General features: G+C 36.9%; 1 protein-coding gene across 1 annotated transcript in view; it reads right to left on the reverse strand.

Annotated features, from left to right (window-relative positions):
- The window catches only part of CCDC132 (coiled-coil domain containing 132), a 79,284-nt gene extending 58,595 nt beyond the window's left edge, over window positions 1-20,689 (reverse strand). The window contains exons 1-9 of the mRNA XM_010137169.1: window positions 20,540-20,689; window positions 19,848-19,919; window positions 15,992-16,045; window positions 12,691-12,761; window positions 12,154-12,271; window positions 12,034-12,069; window positions 9,467-9,549; window positions 2,996-3,038; window positions 2-42 (exon numbers count right to left, since the gene is read on the reverse strand). Coding sequence (XP_010135471.1) covers window positions 2-42; window positions 2,996-3,038; window positions 9,467-9,549; window positions 12,034-12,069; window positions 12,154-12,271; window positions 12,691-12,761; window positions 15,992-16,045; window positions 19,848-19,919; window positions 20,540-20,689 — 668 coding nt within the window. The remainder of the gene's footprint in view (window position 1; window positions 43-2,995; window positions 3,039-9,466; window positions 9,550-12,033; window positions 12,070-12,153; window positions 12,272-12,690; window positions 12,762-15,991; window positions 16,046-19,847; window positions 19,920-20,539) is intronic.
- Between the last annotated feature and the right edge of the window lie 706 nt (window positions 20,690-21,395).

Genomic DNA, 21,395 nt, shown 5'->3' on the forward strand with positions numbered 1-21,395 from the left:
AAAGTTCTTGCATATTTTGGAGAGTGCTACATCCAATTGCTCCTATATAAATGAAGGAAAAAATGTGTTAAACACTAAATAAAAACAGGACAAGTAATACATTATTTAAATAATATCAAGTAAGGAAAAGTTGTTTATTTAAACAATACTATAAATATGCTTGTAAAATAGCCACGACTGTACATTACCAGACTACTTTGAGGTTTCTTGCATATTTTGGAGAGTGCTACATCCAATTGCTCCTATATAAATGAAGGAAAAAATGTGTTAAACACTAAATAAAAACAGGACAAGTAATACATTATTTAAATAATATCAAGTAAGGAAAAGTTGTTTATTTAAACAATACTATAAATATGCTTGTAAAATAGCCACGACTGTACATTACCAGACTACTTTGAGGTCCACAAATGTTATTTCTTGCAGCCTAAAGTACTTCAGTCTGAAATTTCTGTCAGTCAAACAGTTCCAGCATCTCCGAGAACAAGTACAGTAAAAAGTATACTACTTCACTGAAGTCCAATTCAAAGTGATGTTTACTTTGAGAAGGTCTAGCAGCCCAATATAGGAAAGCTGGGATTTCTAACTTGGTCTACTCCCACCCCTAAAAAAACCCCAGATCTGGGACAAAAAAATGAAAATGCTCCACTGGTGTTTTAGCTCAACCAATTCAATTACAGACTTCTTAACTCTCTGACTGCTATCTCTTCAATGGAATTAATATTTGTTAATTATTATCTGACTTAAAAGTTCACTGTGAAATAGAGTACTATACTAGCACAATGATCAGTACCATAATAATAAAACTAGTAAAGTTTCCAAGATTTTTATGTCGCTTAATAACATAATTCTTGGACGCTGTAATATATTCAGAGGTACACAGCCTAACTCCAGTTATTTTCAATCAACATTGCAAGAAAAGAAAACACAAATCAATAACATATAATAACATACATGACTAGCAGATATTTTCTCTCCTTGCTAGTCACTAAAGCCATTTAAATTATTACAATTTAAGGATCTTGCAATGAAGTCTTGCTCTTGGAAATAGAAACCACAGGAGATGGTTTAGTCTCTACGTACTTTTACTTAGGCTACTGGAAAATCTTTACTAGCCACAAAATGGTGGGGTTTTTTCGTTGATATTGGGTTTGGATGGAGAGGGGTGTTTTAAGCAAATTAGTATTTTCTTTAAGCACAAAAAAGGAGACTAAGATATGATCAAAACCTGCAATTTTTTCCTAAGCAAAATGGTTAAAGGACAAGGAACCTAAAGATTCAGAACACCTTTAAAAAGTTATTCAGCAATTTGAATTTCAGCCATATATTGATTTAGAAAAAAAAAATCCTCATTTCATGCAAAACAGTTCAGCAAAGAGAGAAACACAGATATCAAACTGCCCATGAACAAAGCTCTTAAACACAGAACACATTATCTTTTCAGATACATTTTTCAAGGGCTCTTTCCACTATAGCTACTATGTATTTATTTTTCTAAATTAATATACAAGTAAAGTCAGTGGTAAAACCTAAATTACAAGCAGAAGAAAAAAAAGAAAGAACAGATATAAGCAGAGGCACTCACCATTGAGAAAATTCATTATTAAAATAATTATTAATAATTAATTAGCACCGTATGATTCTATATTAATAAGAGCATGTATGTCACAGGAGCACTCTATGAAACACAGGATGACTTACTTTTCTTCCATATGCATAAACAAAAATCTTGAATACGGTTATTTAGCTCGCTGTGAACTAATTTCACCAACCAACATGGCACATTTTACCAGATTTTAATATAAGCAGAATTTTTTCTGCAAAGCTGTTACTGGAAGGAAGTAAAGACGCATGTCTCCTTTTACAGAACATCAGTGTTTGCTCACAACGAACAAATGGTGAGTAAATGAAAGCAATAAGAAAGCAAACTGACTGATCTTAAAAAAAAACAAAAAACCCACAAACCCAAAGACGAGTTTAATGACTGGACTATATGATTGAGAAGAAACCAGTCATTTCATTATCTGTTCTGAACCAACCATGCTCTAAAAAGAGCATGTATCAGTAAAAGAGTAAAACAACAACAAAAAAAAAAGCTTTGCAAGAAAGTGAAAGTACAAAAGCATAAATGAAAAATATTTAACAAAGCTCTAATTGTACAGGGAATTAAATAATAAGGTACAATAATACATGCACTCATCTGACTTTCTAAAGAGCACATGACCAGAGGCGTAGAGGGCTGTTGAGGTAGCTGATTCAGTTTCCTGCTACGAGTTACACGTGTAGGCACTACATACATGTTATACATATCTACATGATCAGACATATAAAAAGCTTGCCAAGTCCCAGCTCAAAATTACCTAGTAAAGCATTCCTATTGTTCATTAACTTTTTATTGCCACAGATTTCCAGCAAGACACTTACATTTTGTATTAATTTGCTTTTGTGATACTATCTACCAACTTAAATTGATCTGTCTTAGTCACATCTTTCCCAGCTATTCAAGTCTTACTTCCTACCGCTTAGCACTGGCCCTGTCCAGAAGCTCCCACTTTGCTGATCTCTAAATTTTCTAGTGAAACTGTGATCTCTTGTGTAGCCTATCTAAACCTATTAGCATGCTGCTAATTTATTTTTCACAATTATTTCGGAATAGTCTGAAGAATTCACAGCAGTTCATGGACTGAAAACCACCATACCCCTTCACCACACAGGGAGAATACCGTTGCTCCAGTACTTCCAATGTTACGTGCCTGCTTTGTTGACTGCTTTACCACTGAAAGTGGGCGCAATTAGTGAGCAGGGCTCATAAATTTGATAACACATTATGGAGCATTTAGGGTGATTGCAGCACAGAAGTCTACATGAATAGTGATGACTATAGCATTCCAAATACAGTATTTGAAAGTAATTGCTAATAACTTTGTATTAGAAAGCTCTAATAACTAGAGGTTAAATACTAACATATACTAAATGTCATTATATTAATTCTTACCTCTATTTGTTCCAAGGTGTCTTGCAGTTTTGAATTCAACTCACTATTAATTAAAAATAAAAGAAGTTTAAAATAAAACTACTGATCATATTAATGTTTCACACCAAGCTTCTTGTTTCCAAAAAAACCCAGATTTCCCACACCACAAGATAGTAATTTATCACACATCATTAACCTGCTGTTACTGTGTCAGACTAGCACCACCACTCTACTGTTATTACTGAAAGGCACTTACTGCAGGCATTTGAAGTATTCCTAACGATTCAAATTCAAGTATCTGTTGGAGCAGCACATTACCCTGGGTTTATAATGCAACAGTGTTAAGAGGGCCCAGACAAGAGCCCATCCTGGTAGGATTTAGTCAAACATGCAAAGACATTCCCAGTCCCCAAGAACTCATGCTCTAAATGTTCTGATTTGTACCTTAGATCTACAGCAGAACACACCCAGAAAGGTCAGGGCTGTCAAGTCTTTGCAAACTATGGTATAGTAACTTTCAGTTGTTGCTCAGGAATCACTTACAGAAATGCTATCGAAAAAAAAGAACTTAAGCTGAAACAACTCTTCAGAAAATCTTTTTAAGACCATCATTTCACTTCCCTGAGCTATATTTGGCATTGAAAGATTAACAAAGATAGTTACCATAGGAGAAACTATTTAGGACAAAGAAAAGCACAACTCATTCCCAACAATCAGATTTCAGAAATTCAGAACACCAGCCAGAAAAATAAGTCACAAAATATGACTACTATGTTTTTGTTTGGAGGGGTCAAAGCAACAAAGAAATAGGCAGGATAGTCTCTTCAATCATGGGAAGCCGGAAGTTTTCATGGGATAATCACCATACCTGATTTTAGACAACTTAGTTTTGTGCTCTGAATCTTCTCCTACGTTAACTATCAAAAGATGGATTCCAGGTTCCCTACTAGTTCTCTCACTTAAATGACAGGCCCATCGCCCCTCCTTTTTTGGTTCTGTTAGATAACCTGGATATAACAACCTCCAAAGAAAGGCTTAAACAGAAAAAAACTGCACCAAAAAAAGCTGGCATTCAGCACTAAGTTGAGTAGCCAATATTTCTTTGTTGTTTATCCATAACCAATGAGTCTTCAAACAGAAAAGCCTCCATAACAATTTCATGTTACTCCCACTGGAGTTTACAAGCGTTTCCTGTTACTCCAGTTCTTTTAGCTAGCAAGAAGACATTAGATAAGCAGTAAGAATCCTGCTTTATGCACAGAATCACTCCTCCTTTCCATCTTTAGAACTAGGTACAGCATAGACCATCATCCCCTATGTATAAACATATAGTTGATTTACATGTTGAAACTAACTGGTCTAAAATACAGAAGCTGGTCTAAAATATATTAGCAAAAAATGATCAAAGCACAGACACCCTCTGTGCAGACTGAATAAATCAAGCAATTGTACTACTGCAAGCCCTATAAAAATTCACAAGGCTTCTAAAGGTAGCACATGCCATATAAACACAAGACCATGATTCCTTTCAAACAAATGTCATGAACCTGATGCTGCTAGTCTAGCATTTCTTCCCCATTTCTAAGTAAATTTAAAATCATATGGATTCTTCACCTTAGCCAGGCCATTTAACACACTCACACCATGAGGAACTTACTCAGCTACTGCAGCGTAGGGCTGAATAACTTCCTGGGCTCCAGAAACCATCTTTTGATTATTGCAGGTGATGTCATGTGACTGATTTCATCTATATACCAGCACAGATGCTCATGAAAACTAGTTCTTTGTTTCCACTGTTCTTAATGCCAGGCAAGCCTCAGCTTGCAATCACCTGGTGATATAGGAGACTGAGACAGCACAGGGACCTGAGCCCTCACATCACAACTCCCAGAAAATGCCCCAAGATCAGGGCCATTACAGTACACTACTTGTCTTTTGGGAGAGGATGAGGAGGAATTCAAAAGATCTTGTTCCATAGGAAACACAAGCAAGGTAAGACTGCCCTGTGTTTCTTACCCATTCAGCTCCTCTGACAGCGCTGTCTTCCCATTCAAGCGAGGGCTTAAGCACCCACTTTAAATACACACATTTATAGTTAATTCAGCCAAGCTATGGTATATGGAGGTGTTTGCAAGAACACCTACGTTTCTACTGACTTAGGAAAAGAAGGTGCTATCACAAAATTTTGTAAGAAAATTAACTTTGATTGAGTATTGAAGTGAAAATGCAGCATACAGCGAGATCCGTATGTATTTTCTAAGCCACAATTATAAAGATAGTATTTGGACATACATGATTATTCTGAAAGCCCATTTACTACAACTGAGAACTCAATTCAATTCAAGGCATTCATTTCATTCATGAAAAAATGTATTAGAAGTCTTTTTTTTTTTGTATCACCATCCATACAAATCCAAATTAGTGCTTTTTAGAAGGCACATTACTGCAACGTAACAGTAGTAACATTTTTTGACCCAAACACAATAGACTTAGTCATCCTATTATCTGACACTACATTTTCCTACAGGTTTTTCCAGGGAGTCTACTCATGTCAGAACTGATCAACAAGTAGAAGGCAAAAGGCTTTTTAAAATATTTTTAAACAAAATAATCACATAATGCAAGCATTCCCTAGGAAGAAGACAATGGAGAACGAAAATAATAGACATCCAGCCTACTATTTCAAAGAAGGATGAGCAGCCACTTTTAAAACCAAAGATGTTTTAGCAGGGAAAGTGAAATGCTTGCCACTTCATATTGTATATACACCAAAATTAAAAAATTACACACTTTGTAGAAAGTCCCTGCTGTTTAAGAGCTACAGTCAACTCCTACCACTACTTAGGAAGAAAAATGTGAAGAATGATTGTACAAATTTTGTATTGATTCTTGCCATATGGACAGCAGACAATCAAAGGGATACTGTGAAAATTTCATGGTAAGATAGAGAGGTGATGCCTCACATAAGCACATTACGAATGTCAGCACGTGTCTGTTTCCTTGACGAACTGTTTTTCACTTTAATCCTAAACAGAAATGCAAAAGATCTCTTTATTCATTTAGCCCAATCCCCTGCTAGTGAGACATTATTCCATACAATACATATTCTCTCAGACTTCTGCAAGTAAAACAGTGCACAGAGACTGAAATGTATGCATTGAGGCTGGGATTTGCACATAAAATGCCTTTCTGCTCTCACAGTGCATACAAAAGCAAGAACAAAAAACTGTCTCAGAATAAAGAAGCATTGCCAAGTTTTTACGTCATCATCCTTTCTTTCAAGAAACTGCCTTCTTGGATGCAAGGATATCCTTTGAGTGCAACAACAAAGTAAAACCTCACAGCTATTTGTCACATATCTTAGCAGTATGCTAAGTATGCTATCACATTTAAAACAGTGAGAATTTCGCAGTTAAATATTCTAAATTCCAAAAACATGAACCATCAGTTTAAGTTCCAAACTCTGCTATACTGAACATAGTGTAATGGAGATAAACTTTGAAGCTGCAATAAAAGCTTGAAGCAATTCAACATCAAACAGAATTTTCATATCATTTACACAAACCAGAATTTAAGTCTATGAAACTGTGTATTTAACCTAAATCTCAAAAGAGCAAGATTTTTCAGATGACCACTGTAAGATTCTAAGAAATCAAGCTGTCTTCTCAAGCTGAAAAAACATTGCTAATTTCTCCAAAAGAAAAAGATGCAGGAAATATGCAGAATAAAACAGATTAATGTGTGGAGCTACAGAGCATCTGAAAGAGCAATAAATACTAAGGAGAACTTACTGAACAATATAGATGAGTCACAGGTATGTAACAGACCCATGTATGTATGCAAGACCCATCTGATGCGTGGAAGAACTCCGCAATCAAAACTGATTGTGAAGCGGGTATGTTTATTGTGATTTCAGCTCTATAGAGCTGGGTGCAGCGAGGATCCGGTACCCTTAAGGATGCTTGCACACCACGCCGTAGCTTTGGCCTCTTATTTAAAGCAGTAAAACGTACATATTCAAAGGATTGCTTAACCGCCTGGTACATATGAATTAGACTCTCCCGCTCCTGATGTAAATTAGGTCTCCTCCCCTTTGCACATGCGCAGTCTCCTTACATGTTACAGGTCATACAACGTCATGCATCGCATGTCTCATTAACTCGGGCTTACACCTCCCCTGGGAGGAGAAAGTAATATTCAGCAGTCTATTAAGCAGGCGCAGTTCGGGGAGGGCTAGTCATTATCTCTTGTATCTATGCCTCAGGTCTGGTCAGGCCACATCCTCCCTTGTGGCTGTAGAGACAATATTCTTCTCCTCTTTATCTTGTCCCAAACAATGAAGCGTCAAGTGATAAGACCCTCTGCCTAAGCCTTGCATTCTTCAAGTGAAAAAGGGGGCTCGTGAGCAAAGGCGGGACATAACACTTTGTTTCTTCTGTTTATGTAGAGCTTTAAGCAACTCAAGGGCAGGGCAGGCAAAAGCATTTTTAGCAAAGTTAACTAATATTCAAACCTGTGGATGTTTTTCTGCTTTCCCAACTTACATCTCTCTACAGAAGGTAGAGTCAAGCAGAGCAAAAGCTGCTCAGGAGTCATTTTGCTTCTCAACAATTGTCAGTGACTAAGGGAAATCTGTCATCTTTCCTCATTCAAATAAAGAATAGTTCACTACTATATAAGAGAGAGGATTAAAAATTTTATTATATGTGGGCAAATGTTGGCTGTACAGTCAATATATATTCATACACAAGTTTTATGGAACTAAAAAGAAAGCAAAAAGCAGATTGAAATCTGACTTCAGAATAGAGAGGGGCTTATTTGCAGGTACAGTTTCTAACTTCATACACTCTTTTGGTAAATCTTTAGATCCTAAAACAACTATACCCCAAAAGCAGATCCTAAATTCAAATCAAGGATTATGGGTAATTACTCTGAAGTTGCAACAAAGCATCATTTAGAGGATAGAGGTAGGCAAAGCACGTTTTCACAGATTTTGGCCCTTCTAAGTCAGAAAGCATTCTGACAGGAGATCAAACTGCCAGCATTTTACCCCCACATTTAAAATTCTAATTCTAAAAAGAAAATCTAATCTAACGATCTTTGTAGTGGATGAACCATCAAAATTCACTTCATTTAACTGCTTTATTGTCACATCTATTATGACTTTGAACATCCTCTTTAGCCAATTTTTTTTTCTTTCTGGAAAGCAATGGAAACTTAAGTCTTTCTAAGCTAGAAATAGTAAATATCAGAATTGGTTCCAGTTTTGAAAACCGGTTCTCCACATCAGCATGATGCTCTGTCCTTGCTAACGTCATTGTCAAGAATCATGACAAGTTATCCTCCGCTAGCTGTCCTGCTGTAGGCAAATTAATTCCAGAATATAAACTTCTGTATTAAAAAATTAGCTCAGGAGTCTCTAGCCTGAAGGTTGTAGCATAGTTATAATTCAGTCTTAGTTGAAACTTTTAACTGCCAACATACTGCTGGCCAACGTACTTCCTCCATACTGGGCAATAATAACACCATGCACCAGTATGAGTTAGACCTGCTGGAAAACAGTACCACAAAGAAGGACTTGGGTGTCCTGGTGGACAACAGGTTGACCATGAGGCAGCAGTGTGCTCTTGTGGCCAAGAAGGCAAATGGTATCTTGGGGTGCATTAAGAGTGTGACCAGCCAGTCAAGGGAGGCTACCTCTCCCTCCACGCTGTCCTAGAGAGGCCACATCTGGAGTCCTGCATCCAGTTCCAGGCTGTCTAGTTCAAAAAGACAAGGAACTAATGGAGAGTCCAGCACAGGGCTACAAAGATCATTAGGGGACTGGAACATCTCTCATGAGGAAAGGCTGGAAGTCCTAGGTCTGTTTAGCCTGGGGAAGACAGAGAGGGAATCTTATCAATGCTTATAAATATCTAGAGGGCACGTCTCAGGAGCATAGGGACAGACTCTTCAGTGGTGCCCAGTGACAGGACAAGGGGCAATGGGCACAGACTGGAACACAGGAATTTCCATCTAAACATGAGGAAAAACTTCACTTTGAGGTGGCAGAGCACCGGAACAGGCTGCCCAGAGAGGCTGTGGAGTCTTCTTCTCTGGAGATATGCAAAACATGCCTGGACGCAATCACGTGCAACCTCCTCTAGGCAAACCTGCTTCCACAGGGAGGTTGGACTAGATGATTCATAGAGGTTCCTTCCAACACCTTCCATTCTATGATACTGTAATACCACAACAGTTACAAAACAACGACATAGTTCAAACATTGATCATATAGTGTTATGATTCTGAAAACCGGTAAGGAGTGATGCAGGGAGGGAGAAATATACTGAGGATGCTTATGCTTTTATAAATGCCTCAATTTTACTTTTCTAAGCAGAAAATTACATTTCAATTAAAGCTGCTTTAGAGAATGAGAATTAATGATCACTGGTTTATACCTTCTACAAATAAAACCAAACAGAAGCTGAAATATCCACAATGGCACCTTACCTTATACAACTGTAGTGTTTGAAAGTGCTGGCAGCTTTCTGGCATTCCAAGCACAGCTGAATAGCTCCTGGATAGTCCTCTTCCTTAGGGTAAAATACAATGGAAAGATAATTTGGCTTTAGAAGCAAACATTGCAACACCCATGTTTGCTTGCATGCTTAGGTATAAGCATGAAGAACAATATATTTTGCATCTTATGTCTATACAGTGACATTAAAGGAACTGAGAGAAGGTTTATTGCAGAACTTACTATGTGAGCACTTTAAAATTACAAACAGACAACATGTTAGGAGCCCCTGAAAACACTATGTATTACATTACCTTATGCAAATAACTTGCTGTTTTGTTTCCTTATGCATTCACACAAAACATATCAGAAAGTTTTCATTACAAAACAACTAACATCCTCCAGTTAACTTTCAAACCTTTGTTACTACAATATGATCTATTCACGAGCAAGGAAAGAAGCAAGGTCAGGCACTGGCAGGCTGCTGCCATAGTTTACAAAACCTAAAAAGATACAAGGGAGACGTTCCAACATTCCAACATTATGCCCAAATAAACACTATTTAATTTGACACATTCGACAGCTAATTAGAAATTAATTTAAATTTATCTCACACAAGGACCCAGGTCAAAAAGAACATACTTCAGAAAAAAATATGGAAATATTGTCCTAGTTTATATGAAAAACATCCAATAGCCTGACAAGTTAATCAGGAAGTACATGAAGATGCCAGGACAAAAACAAAACAAAAATGTAAACACAAAAATGTAAAACCCCAGGATCTTGCCCACAGAACACGAGCAGTACCTTGGGTGTAACTGCCATTTTTGTACTCTAATAGATATGAGGCCAGAAAGGCTCTTGGAAGAAGGAAAACCCTCTTTGATAGCTAAGAGCTTCCCTTTTTCATCCTAATTACATCCATTATATTATGTGCTTCAGAGAGCTCAAATGCAAAGCTGTTACCGGAATTTCAAAGTCATTGACTGAAGAGTAAAAGCACAAGTGCAATTTATACTTGTCTATTAGCAGGAGTTTCTGAAATAAAATTGGTTTTAATGGCAGCATTCTAATGCAGATCAAGTTTAGCTAACACCACAAAAAGCCTCCTATGTGGCATTCATTAGATGAAAACAGAGCAGTACGTTGGTCTAAAACAATTGCTGCATTTACAGCTCTCTGCATCTTTCTCCACTGGAAACCTGGTACTTGCTGCGTTAAGTCTAATGGAGCTGAAATCAGAAAGCCTAACGTTTAAGGTATAACGTATGTTACTACGGTATTCCGGATGCAGTTCAACCTAGCTATTGTAGTTTTGTGTCTAGTCTTTTTTTAATTGGGAACCCTATCTAAAAGTTCCTCTGTGCATGGCTACTAATAGCTCTCATGCATGTTCCAAGCTACTAACTTCTTCTTGGAGTAAAGACAATAAATTGGCCAGTATCTGGGATAACTTACTGGGAGTAGACACTCAGCCAGAGAGGGCAGTTCAGCCCTGGACATTTAAAAATCACTGGCAAATTATGATAATCAGACATTAGCGTCTGTGGGTGAACGCAACACCCACACCTCTGTCTCAAGATAACTCCTACCAGTAGACAATGAAGAGCTGACTTCCTGTACAGCCAGATACAGCACAGAAATGAAAAGCTCATCATTATGCAGGGTTCCTGAGCAGAAGACAATGTTTATGCAGCCTGTAAATTAATACATTCTTTCTTGATAAAGAATAAGGAAGTGTCCTGAGACAAGGTGTATTACCTAAGATGGAATTAAACTCAAAGAATCTTAAGAGTTAAAATTATTAAGACTCAACTTCCAAATTTCGTAACTAGGTATTATCATAATGATGTTCCATCCAGTATTAGGTGTAAAAATCTGGCAAGTCAAAATTGTAACACTACTTGCTTAAAATATAGTTGTCCATAAAATCCTGAAGCTGTTTTTCATACAATTAACGATCTTAAGATCTTATTTTTATTCTGTGCAGTATCTACTGCATTTTTAGGCAGTATATATACTGTAACATTAGAAATTCTTGTGTCATGGCCTGCATGCTGCAATGTTTTCTACAATCCAACTCAATGAATAAGGAAAGAAGCTACCACACTTAAAATACTAAGTAGGGAACCCATATATAAATTCGTACTATAATATACCAGTAGAAGTACTTTATCCAGCCCCAGCATATCAACCATCAGCTAAATTCCACCTTCTTTTTTCTTCCAAATAGCAAGCTAAGGCCAGAAAAGAAGTTGAAGGTAGGGAGGGGAGTTAAAACTACACAGCACTCTCATTGAACCAGGCAGGGCAAGTCTCAGTGCCCAGATCTAAAGGCAGGATTGAGTTTTTGACAGAAAATACTCCTCCACTGGCATACAGACTATCTATTTTGCTACGAAATATTTCTCACAACATTTAAAATAAAAACATGATTTCATCACACACACACTGCCATAGCCTGCTTCCAAGAGGAAGGAAAGAAGGGAATCAAATTAAGATGGCTGACAAAAGGAGACTTAGAATAGCTTCTAATTATAATAGTCTTGCAGGGACTTACCTCCAACATTTCACTCAAACGCACATCAGTTCTTTGCTAAAAAAACAAACAAACAAAACTGATAACTACACAGAAATGAAGAAAAATATTTTGCCACTGAACAAAAACAACCGTACATACCAGGGTTTTTATCGTTCTCAGGGACTTTAGCAGTCCAATAAGCAATTGTCGTTTCCTTTGATTTGCAAGAAGCCCCAGACTAGTTTGTGTGAAGCCTTCCTTTGCTATATTCAGGTGTCTGCAAAAAATTAACATAATTTTAGACAACATGTAAAATACAACTTATTTCTAACGAATTCTAACATGTCTATCAAAATACATGATAAAAAATAAGACTGTCAGCATTGTTAGGGATACCCAGAAATTGGGATGATACCAACAGACTACTAAGAAAGTACATTTCCCATTCCACAGAACTTGTTTGTCGATCAATAGCATATCTCAGAAGTTTCCGATTTTAAAGAGAACTCCCAATTAAAGAAAGAACTCCCAATTAAAGAAGTGAGAGCTGCAAGAGAGAAAGCAGCTGGCGTCTGTTTCAGTATCTTTAACTACTATTGCTAATTCCATTCAGCACATAAATAGGAAATATCATTACAGATTTCTTCTTAAATACTTCTTCCCCTTTCAATCTCTGCCATTAGTTAAGCAAGATACCTTCTTCCATTTGTGCAAATAACAGCTGCTAACTGAAGGCCAGTCTGCAACGATGTAATACGTTCAAGTTCCTACAGAGAGAACAGGTAAAACAAATACAAAAGTTACAGTCATGCTACATACCAGTGAAGACCAGTGATTAGTAGGTTTCTCTTGAGATGTTACAATGATTTTGTACAGTTACTTTATATGTTATTTGTTTCATAGTTGTATATGTATTTAGCAGTAGAATGTAACATTAACATAAGCTACCTTTTAAAAGATAATTTTCTTTTGACACTTGAAATCCATTTTCATTGGAATGGGACCATCTGCATATATATACTGTACATTTAGCCTAAGAATCTCTATACCATTAATGCACCACAGCAGAATGATCAAAGCTGCAGAGACAGTAGCACAGGGTTTAATTTGCATTGATGTGCCAGAAAGCAGCAAAACAGAAGTCATGTTTCATGCAGCATTTTCTTGTTTAGAAGCACTTCTGTTCTACCAGTTTAATAGATGACACTTCATAATGAACATTAATTGTATCCTGTTGAATTTCAGCTGAAAACTCTTCAGCTCAGGTGACCTGAATTTAGCTTGATTTTGACATTGTGAAGTGCCTAGCATAATCTTAACTCCCTTTAAAAAATAATTTTTTTAATATAACTATTAGGATTTCTTTTGTTAGAAACAGCACTATAGAAAAGTGAACACTGAAGAAAAAAAAACCACCTTTTTTTTTAAATACTGCTCAAGATTTGAAAACATATCAAGTGCTTTCCACGGGGAGAAGGAAAACTTTCGCTTTGAAAACTCATCTAATTCCAAAGATATGACGAGTAAAAACAAGTTTAAAGTTTAGCTTGGTTTCAGATCAGTTCCTGGTCAGTCTCCGAACATACAAATAATTCTGAAAAATCACTGAGCTGCATCTGCCACCAAAATCAGTTCCTCTTTTATGTTACCAATGTTGCTTTTGGAAAAATGACAGCTTAGTTACTGACATGCATAATATGTTAAGAAACCAAACTCAAAAATTGCTCTCCTCAGCACCTACTTTTCACTAAAACATTTTTTGCAAATGTCAGCGCTATTCAAAATGCCATTGTTCCCTTTTTCACGATGAAACACATACAATAAAGTGCAACTCCTTCCAGACTTGTCTCTTGGAAAGATTCTGTAAAATCTCTCCTTTGAATGTGACTGGATGGAGAGGCACAGGGAGAGAGTGCAGCCTAATGGCTCGAGAGAGGGAGTCTTCCATTCAGCATTTAGGGCTGAATACATTTTTTCTCTTCTCAAAGACAATCTTCCACCCATTTGTTGTTCCTAAAGGCCTTTCCTTCTAAAGGGAAGGGAAAATTAAATTCCTCCCCTTGTGTCTGTGCCGTGCCTCTCTCAGTCCATCATAGCGCCTGTCAGATCAGTATTTCGTACTAGGAATGCGGTGCAAACCATGATTTCCCCACACTTCCCTTTGCACAGTGGAAACCTCCTGTCCAGGAAACAGAGTCAACTGTATTTTTGCTTCTTTTAATTACCTGTTATTGTAACCGGACACTAAACCAGAGCTTCATTTCATGAGTCAGTTGGAAAAAGAGTCCAATGATGCCCACCAAACTCTCTGATAACTAAGTCTCCTGACGAGAATAACTCTGGCCAAGCCTGTGGCCATAAGTAACACCGAAGGTTTATTGACTCTGTCAAGCAAATATGCATTTGAGAAATGTTTTTTAAACACTCTTACTGGCACAATGGATTTTTAATTGTCCCATTGGAACATCTGAAAGGACTTCTTGGTATAAAACATAGGCACATCACTAATGTGTTGCTGGGATAAGAATACTAACATTACACAGCAAAATGCATGAAGCACATTCCCCATGGTACTATTTTTGGGGGGGGTGGGGCAGGGCGCGGGGTGTTGTTCAAAACAAAGCTGCCGGATTCAGAAAAAGCAGCACTCACTCAACAACATCAATTCCAAACAAGCACAACAGCAAAATTATACCAGAAAGATTTGTTACTGTACAATTGCCCTTTCTGCTCTTCTCTACACTACCTTATGAAGACTCATCCACTGTAGCACTTACCCAGCCTTCCATCTGACCCGTTTAAATAAAACTGAAATAATTTACCCTTACTAGCTTTTTTCTTCAACCAGCTATTGCAGGAGATGACAGAAAGAATGCTCATGCCCCCATGTTTCTTTAAACAGCAGCACTCCGCATTCTACCCAGCAAAATGCCAGAGCACAGAAGGGACACTCGCAAGGTCCAAGGCTGGATGTGGGGGCCATGAACACAAGTGAGCAGAAGAGGAAGTTGTGCCCTGTATGAAAGGGAAAAATGATTACAGCTCCACGACATCTACTGTGGGTCAACACCCTGGAGGTGCAAGCCCTAATTTGCAGCAACAGTGTACCAGCTGAGAAGCAGGAGGCAGGGAAGGGAGGGATATAAAAGGAAGAAGGTTAATAAGGAAGATGAGGAGAGGAGCAGAAAGCTGGGTGGGGAAGAGATCGCCACCACCACATGTGGCCATCGCTGCCCTCCCAGCTTCTTGACCAAAATGAGAATTGCCATTATCACTAGTATGGCAATGCTTACATAAGGTTCTGTACAGACCCTGAATTACATGCCACAGGATAATCCTCAGACTACTTTGATAACAATCCCAAATCTTAACTTCACAAAATCCTCACTGATGTTTCCTGTATAGGAGCATTGTTTAAAAACACCTTCTCTTTAGAGAATCATTATGACAGCTGTTCCAGTTATGTTTTGGGGGCAAGGAGAGAAGCTGTGCCAACGTTCTACCTCAAGTAGCTAAAGCAGTTTTGCTTTATTTTGCTCTCAGAGATGTCTGATGTGATGACGCTCTAGTTCCAGCTCAGTCTTCTCTTTTGTCTCACGACTGCCTAAAATTAATGCCAGATTTCTGGTGAAGTGCTCTTAAGAAAGGTCATTGCTCTTATAGGAGAAGATCTGAAGCCATTCTTATATACAGGCACTAAAGAAGCTCCTGTTCAAGTCCATTACAAGTATTGGTTAAGCCTGTGAATTCATGTTTTGAGAAAGCCTCCTTAAAATGGTCATATGTTGAAGGCTTTATCATCCTAAGGGCATCCAGCTCAATATACCTTAGTTCTTTTCACTCTACAGATACAAGTTTAGCATACATAGACAGATAGTTCCAAACAGACACTAGCATCTCTACTACCAAATCGCTATATTTAATCACCAGTGAAACAAACGCAGCATACAACAATACAAAATGTTTACTCTTAAAAAATGACTGTTAATTGTCTTACCTGAACATATGCAGGCTGTTTTTCAAGAATCAAGTCTGCAACTTTCTTAGATACCTTAAAAAGAATATTACATGTGATACATAGCAATCTCAATTAAGTAGGCCATTCCAATACTAAAGTTCTACAAGTCTGTGATTCTGTATAATTTAGTTCTGTAGGTCTCAAATGCATTAATAAATATGCCACAGCACGGTAAATAATCCTAAAATAACAATTATTTTTCCTCAGGAACAAGACAAGAAAAGCATTACAGTTCCATCTAGGAATTAGTGGGCATTTTTAAATTAATCCCTTACCTCTGTGCTTGTTAAGAAACACACTAAAATAGAAAACAGAAATAATACGGGACACTACAAGTGTTTACATTCTACTTATGCTACTGTTAGAATATAAATTTAAGTCAACCATCTACCACAGAGATCCAAGAAAGCCATAAGGGCACCTACTTTTCAGACTGGTGTTATATTAAGTAAAATCCGTGTCAAAACTAATATTCACCTTGTGCACATTATACCCTTTCTTTAGCTCACACAACAGACGTATTTTAACATTTTCTCCATTGTTCTGAACTAACAGTAAATAAAATGCTACTGAGAGCTGCTGTCTGTACTGAATTTAAAAACAGGTATTGCTACCTTGATCAGTCTCTTATGTACAAAACACAAGCTTATAAAAAAAAAATCCAACACTCAACCCTCATATAAATGCAAGCTTGAGACTAGACTGTTTTGTTCTGGTTTTCACCAGGGACTACCAATATTTAAGAAGAAACAGTTTCAAACATGACAAAGAAATTATTGGTATTGCTCTATATTCTTCTTGGGGAACAATATTTCCAGAAAAGAAAATAAAATATAACTGGCTATGAGAGTCAGCCAGCCGACAATGCACTACTGGGAAAGAGAGACAAGAAGGTTTTTATATACTTGACTGCTTAGTCAAAAACAGCACAAGTTAGGATCTTCAATCAGCATTCCTGTAACAATGGAATGCTCCACCAGGTCAGTTCCCACCCTCTGGAAGAGCACCTGCACACAAATGGTCTTCAAAGCACTTCAATATCATCAGCTGGCACTCTGGACAAGGGGCATATATCTAGCTATGCTTTCCTCCTTCCATATTAAAAAACAGCTAGAATCACAAAACTATTTTAAAATCTCTTAGCTGTTCTATAAATAATACAGCTTTCTTCTCCAGGACAGCAAAAGAACCAGTCAAGCAGGGTGGGGACAGAAAAGCATGTTATCAGGCCAAATGCTGCAAAAGCCTATGTGATCTTGAGTCTCCAAATAAGTTCATTTACTGCACAGTCTGTATGTTGTGAAATTTTCACCTCCCTTTCCAAACCTGTTCTTCCCACTAGCCCTGTACCCGAAAAAAACCTTAGGACAGGGATATATCTGGTAGTCATGCATTGCCCTAGTACAAATCTAACAGTTTGATTCCTCACTGTCAAAGGCATTCATCAAGCAACCCACAGGAATAAAAGATTCACTTAATTTTCAGTTTTTACACAGCTTTATTTTGGTTTGCAAGTTCTCAGTTACCCTTAACTAATAACAACTTCAACATTGTCAAGCATTTGCCATGACCATTTTTTTTCCTTTCCCTAAACTTAGTAACACTACCTTTCTGAGCTTCCAAGCTCTTCTCTTCTTTCTTTTGAAAGAGGGATATTATCCCAGGTTATTTCCCTTAATTTCCAAATTTTCCCACCCATTTTGGGATCTTCCATACAACTGTGTTGATTCTTAACTTCTGGAATCCAGAATTGCAATTGCTAGCAATGAATGTGACTGCAGATATCAATGCATGTTCTTTGAAGGGACCAAAAATTTTCTCCAAAACAATTTTCTCTTTCCTAATCACATCAGGAAAAAAATATTTCATCTCCTGAAGAAAAAATGATACACCTCAGGATATCAGTCTACTAATTAAAACGAAGTCAAACAGACATACAACTAAAAAGCCTCCTAATTCAAATTGCTGTACCAAGATGATTAGAAAAATCAAAGCTGTCATGATACACGTATTAAAGAAGTCTTCAATGAGTTGGAATTCATCCAATGGAATGGAAAACTGTAACAGGAAAATTACAGAAAATACAGTCTATAGTGACCCCAAAAACAAAGGCATGACCAAGATCAGCTGTGCAAATGCAGATGGTAACAATGAGAAGTGGAAGATCAGAGCTCTAATACCACAGTTCACACTTATTTGAGTGCTTTGTGTTACAGAAATTTAGAAGTTGGAAACATCTATAGTAAATTCCTATGCCAGCTATAGGTAGAGGCACTGAAGAGAAAAAGTCAGTATTTATTCTTTTTCAAAAGCAGAAGTCCTTTAAGACAGACAGTCATCTAAATGACATATCACAAGATAAATGGACAATATTGAGACAGGGGAAGAAAACATACAACAGCCTCTCACACTCCACCTGGAAATATGATGCAAGGACAGGACGCACAGCATGCAAGAAATTTCAGCAATTTGGCACACGCTCAAGGAGTAAAACAAACCAAAGCAACAATTCCTTCCTACAGCAGAATCACATTTAGATTGGATTAAGGAACACAAAGGAAAGACCCAGTCCTGACTGGTGTGGGAAGAATCGGACACATGATTCTTGTCAGAAGCTTTGTCTTTGAGAGTTCTGTTTGTTTTTTAAAAAAAGAGACACATCTGGGCCATATTTACAGGAAACCTCGTGCTCAGTTTGCACCCCTATTACTCATCAGCTGCATGCACACTCCAGTTCACGTGTTTCAGCAGCAGCCATGCACTGAAACTAATTTCCAGCTGCCGCCAAGTCCCATCATGTAAGCAGCATGGCCAAGACATTGATAACAAGTATTGGGATTATTAGCATATCTCAAGGAAATTGTCTCTCAGTTAAAATCAGGTCACCACCAGATGTCCTCTTAAACTTTAAAAAAAAGAAAAATCAACACAAACCCAAAATCCACCACTTACTTTCCTCTTCCTTCCTTATACCTCTTGGTGAGAAACATGGAATATTCATTTGCCCAACTTCTCACTAATACTTTACAAAATTTCATCGGTTTATTCTGGGAAAAGCAGTCTTAGCAGAAGGAACTTGTTCTTTATATATTGTGAATGATCCAGTACTCTCCTTCTGTACATTTCATTTGACATGAATTAGAATTATTAATGTTATTATACTTGCAGATATTCTCCAAATACCACAGTTAATAAGTTTGTTTCCTGTAACATATTATCTCTTTTAAAAGAGGTATGAATTTTTAATTAATGTATGAATAGAAAATAAAAACTCCTGAAATGTAACATGTACCTTTCCAAAGCTGCAACTCTGATTCCCCTCCATAAATTACTATTATTACTCATTGTTACTTTTCATTTGTTTTATTATGTAATAACTCTGTACTGATACTCACTAGAAACCGTCATGGTTGATTAACAAATTGGCAAATCAAAAATAAGAGAAAATAGCAACTCTTAAGGAAAGCGTTTTTTAAAATGTTTTATGTTGCCAGAAATCCCTCCAAAAAAGAGATCCTACCACACTATTCAGCACTGTATTGAATATTACTTTTCTTGCAATACATAGGAAAAGCTAAACATGAAGAAAATCAATTCTGAAGAAACAACACATTTGCTCGTTATAATATTTATTACCAAGATTTACTTCCATAATTTCATATGATTATAAGATTTACTGATATGATTTTCCACTATAAAAGCACACAACATAATATTAAAAGAAAAAAATGTGTAAATCTAATGAGTTTAAGAAATTGAAACTTTTTCAGTCTGGCTGGACTTACAGACAAAATAACAAACTGCCTGAGGATACAGAGGAAACAACTTGACTTACAGCAGCTTGCTGTTGTTTTAATTTGTCTCTGTACTCTTCCAGTTCTTGAAGACTAAGTACTGGAGGAAGCCTCTGCATGTAAACAACAAATTAAATTTGGTGAGAAATTAAAGGATGTTAAATGCTCACATAGTATTAACCATCCAATCAGTTTCATTAAGGAAACGTTCTTATTGCTTCTGCAATCTAATTTGCAACACTAATCCATTATTTCAAATTATGGATACTGAAATAAATCAGTTTTGAGATAAACAATGTATTCTCATAATTACACCATATAATATCACATTATTATAATTCAAAGTTACGTTATGCCGAGCCATATATGTATACACACAACCCCCTTAATCATTGAAATTATGTCTCAATCAGTTTCCTAAAAAAAATACCCAAAATATAGAACAGATTTTATTTTCTTCCAAATATTTTGGCTTTTTCACTATAGTTTAAATCATGAAGTGCCTGTTAGCACAACTGATAGTAACTCTAACACATTAAAAGAAGAGACTCCATACCAATATGATATGCTAGAAGCTCCACACAACCACAAGATGAGGTGGGAGGCTACAGTTTTGTATTCACGCAAGATACAAGAAACAAAATGAAAAACAGCTCATTGAAACAAGCATACTGTTGACCGTCACTTTTTGTTATATCACTGTCTTTTTTTTTTTTTAAAGATGACAGCTTACCTCTAATTCATACTTCACAATATCAAAGGAATCATTGGAAAAATAAACTTCTTCGATGCTGCTAATTATTTCTTGCTGAACTTGAGGATCAGTTGGCTCTTCACGTAGTTCTCTGAGCTCCTCCTTCACAAAACAAAAAAGGATTCCCATGGTGTAATATCACATCCTAACAAGAACAGCATTCTATCAAAACAAATACTTTTCAAAAACCATTTACAACATTAGCACAAGAAACATGGCAAAGGACAAAGATCAGTACACTGCGGCTTGTTCTCCCCGTTACAAAACAGCAAGGTATTTAAAACTTTTCACAGAACATAGTGCAGACTTCAGTGTTGCAGAGCACTTAATTAGACACTTCATCAATACACTTATGGCACAAATGCTTGCTGAGTCCACACCTTTTTCCTTTTCAAGTTTAGAAATTCTCTAAACAAACTAAAAATAAGTTGGTAAGCTTTTTCTCCAGAAGTAAAAAAATCCCACAAAAAATAACAAATAAAACCTGATTTTTTTAAATCAGAAGAGCATTTGTAAGTGTCCCGTAAAGATCCCAAGCCTCCCAACAATGCCAAGTTGTTACAGCGGGATGAAGTGCTGATGTTTTCATCACCAAGAGCTCAAAGACCAGATAGATGTATTAGATTTTAGATTAATCGACTAAACAACCACTAACTTGCTTATTTTGTACATCAATTTAAATAAGGTCAATGCGTACACATCATGAGGCAAAACGACATTTTAAATACAAAGCAAGAGGCTGTTTCTCAACACAATTAGAAGGAGCCCAGGAGTGACAAGCGAAGAGTTTGGAAGAAGATTAGAAGAAGCCGCTGCTCCTCTAAAATATCTCTCG

The sequence above is a fragment of the Buceros rhinoceros genome, unplaced genomic scaffold, assembly GCF_000710305.1.
Source record: "Buceros rhinoceros silvestris isolate BGI_N320 unplaced genomic scaffold, ASM71030v1 scaffold9825, whole genome shotgun sequence".
NCBI lineage: Eukaryota > Metazoa > Chordata > Aves > Bucerotiformes > Bucerotidae > Buceros > Buceros rhinoceros.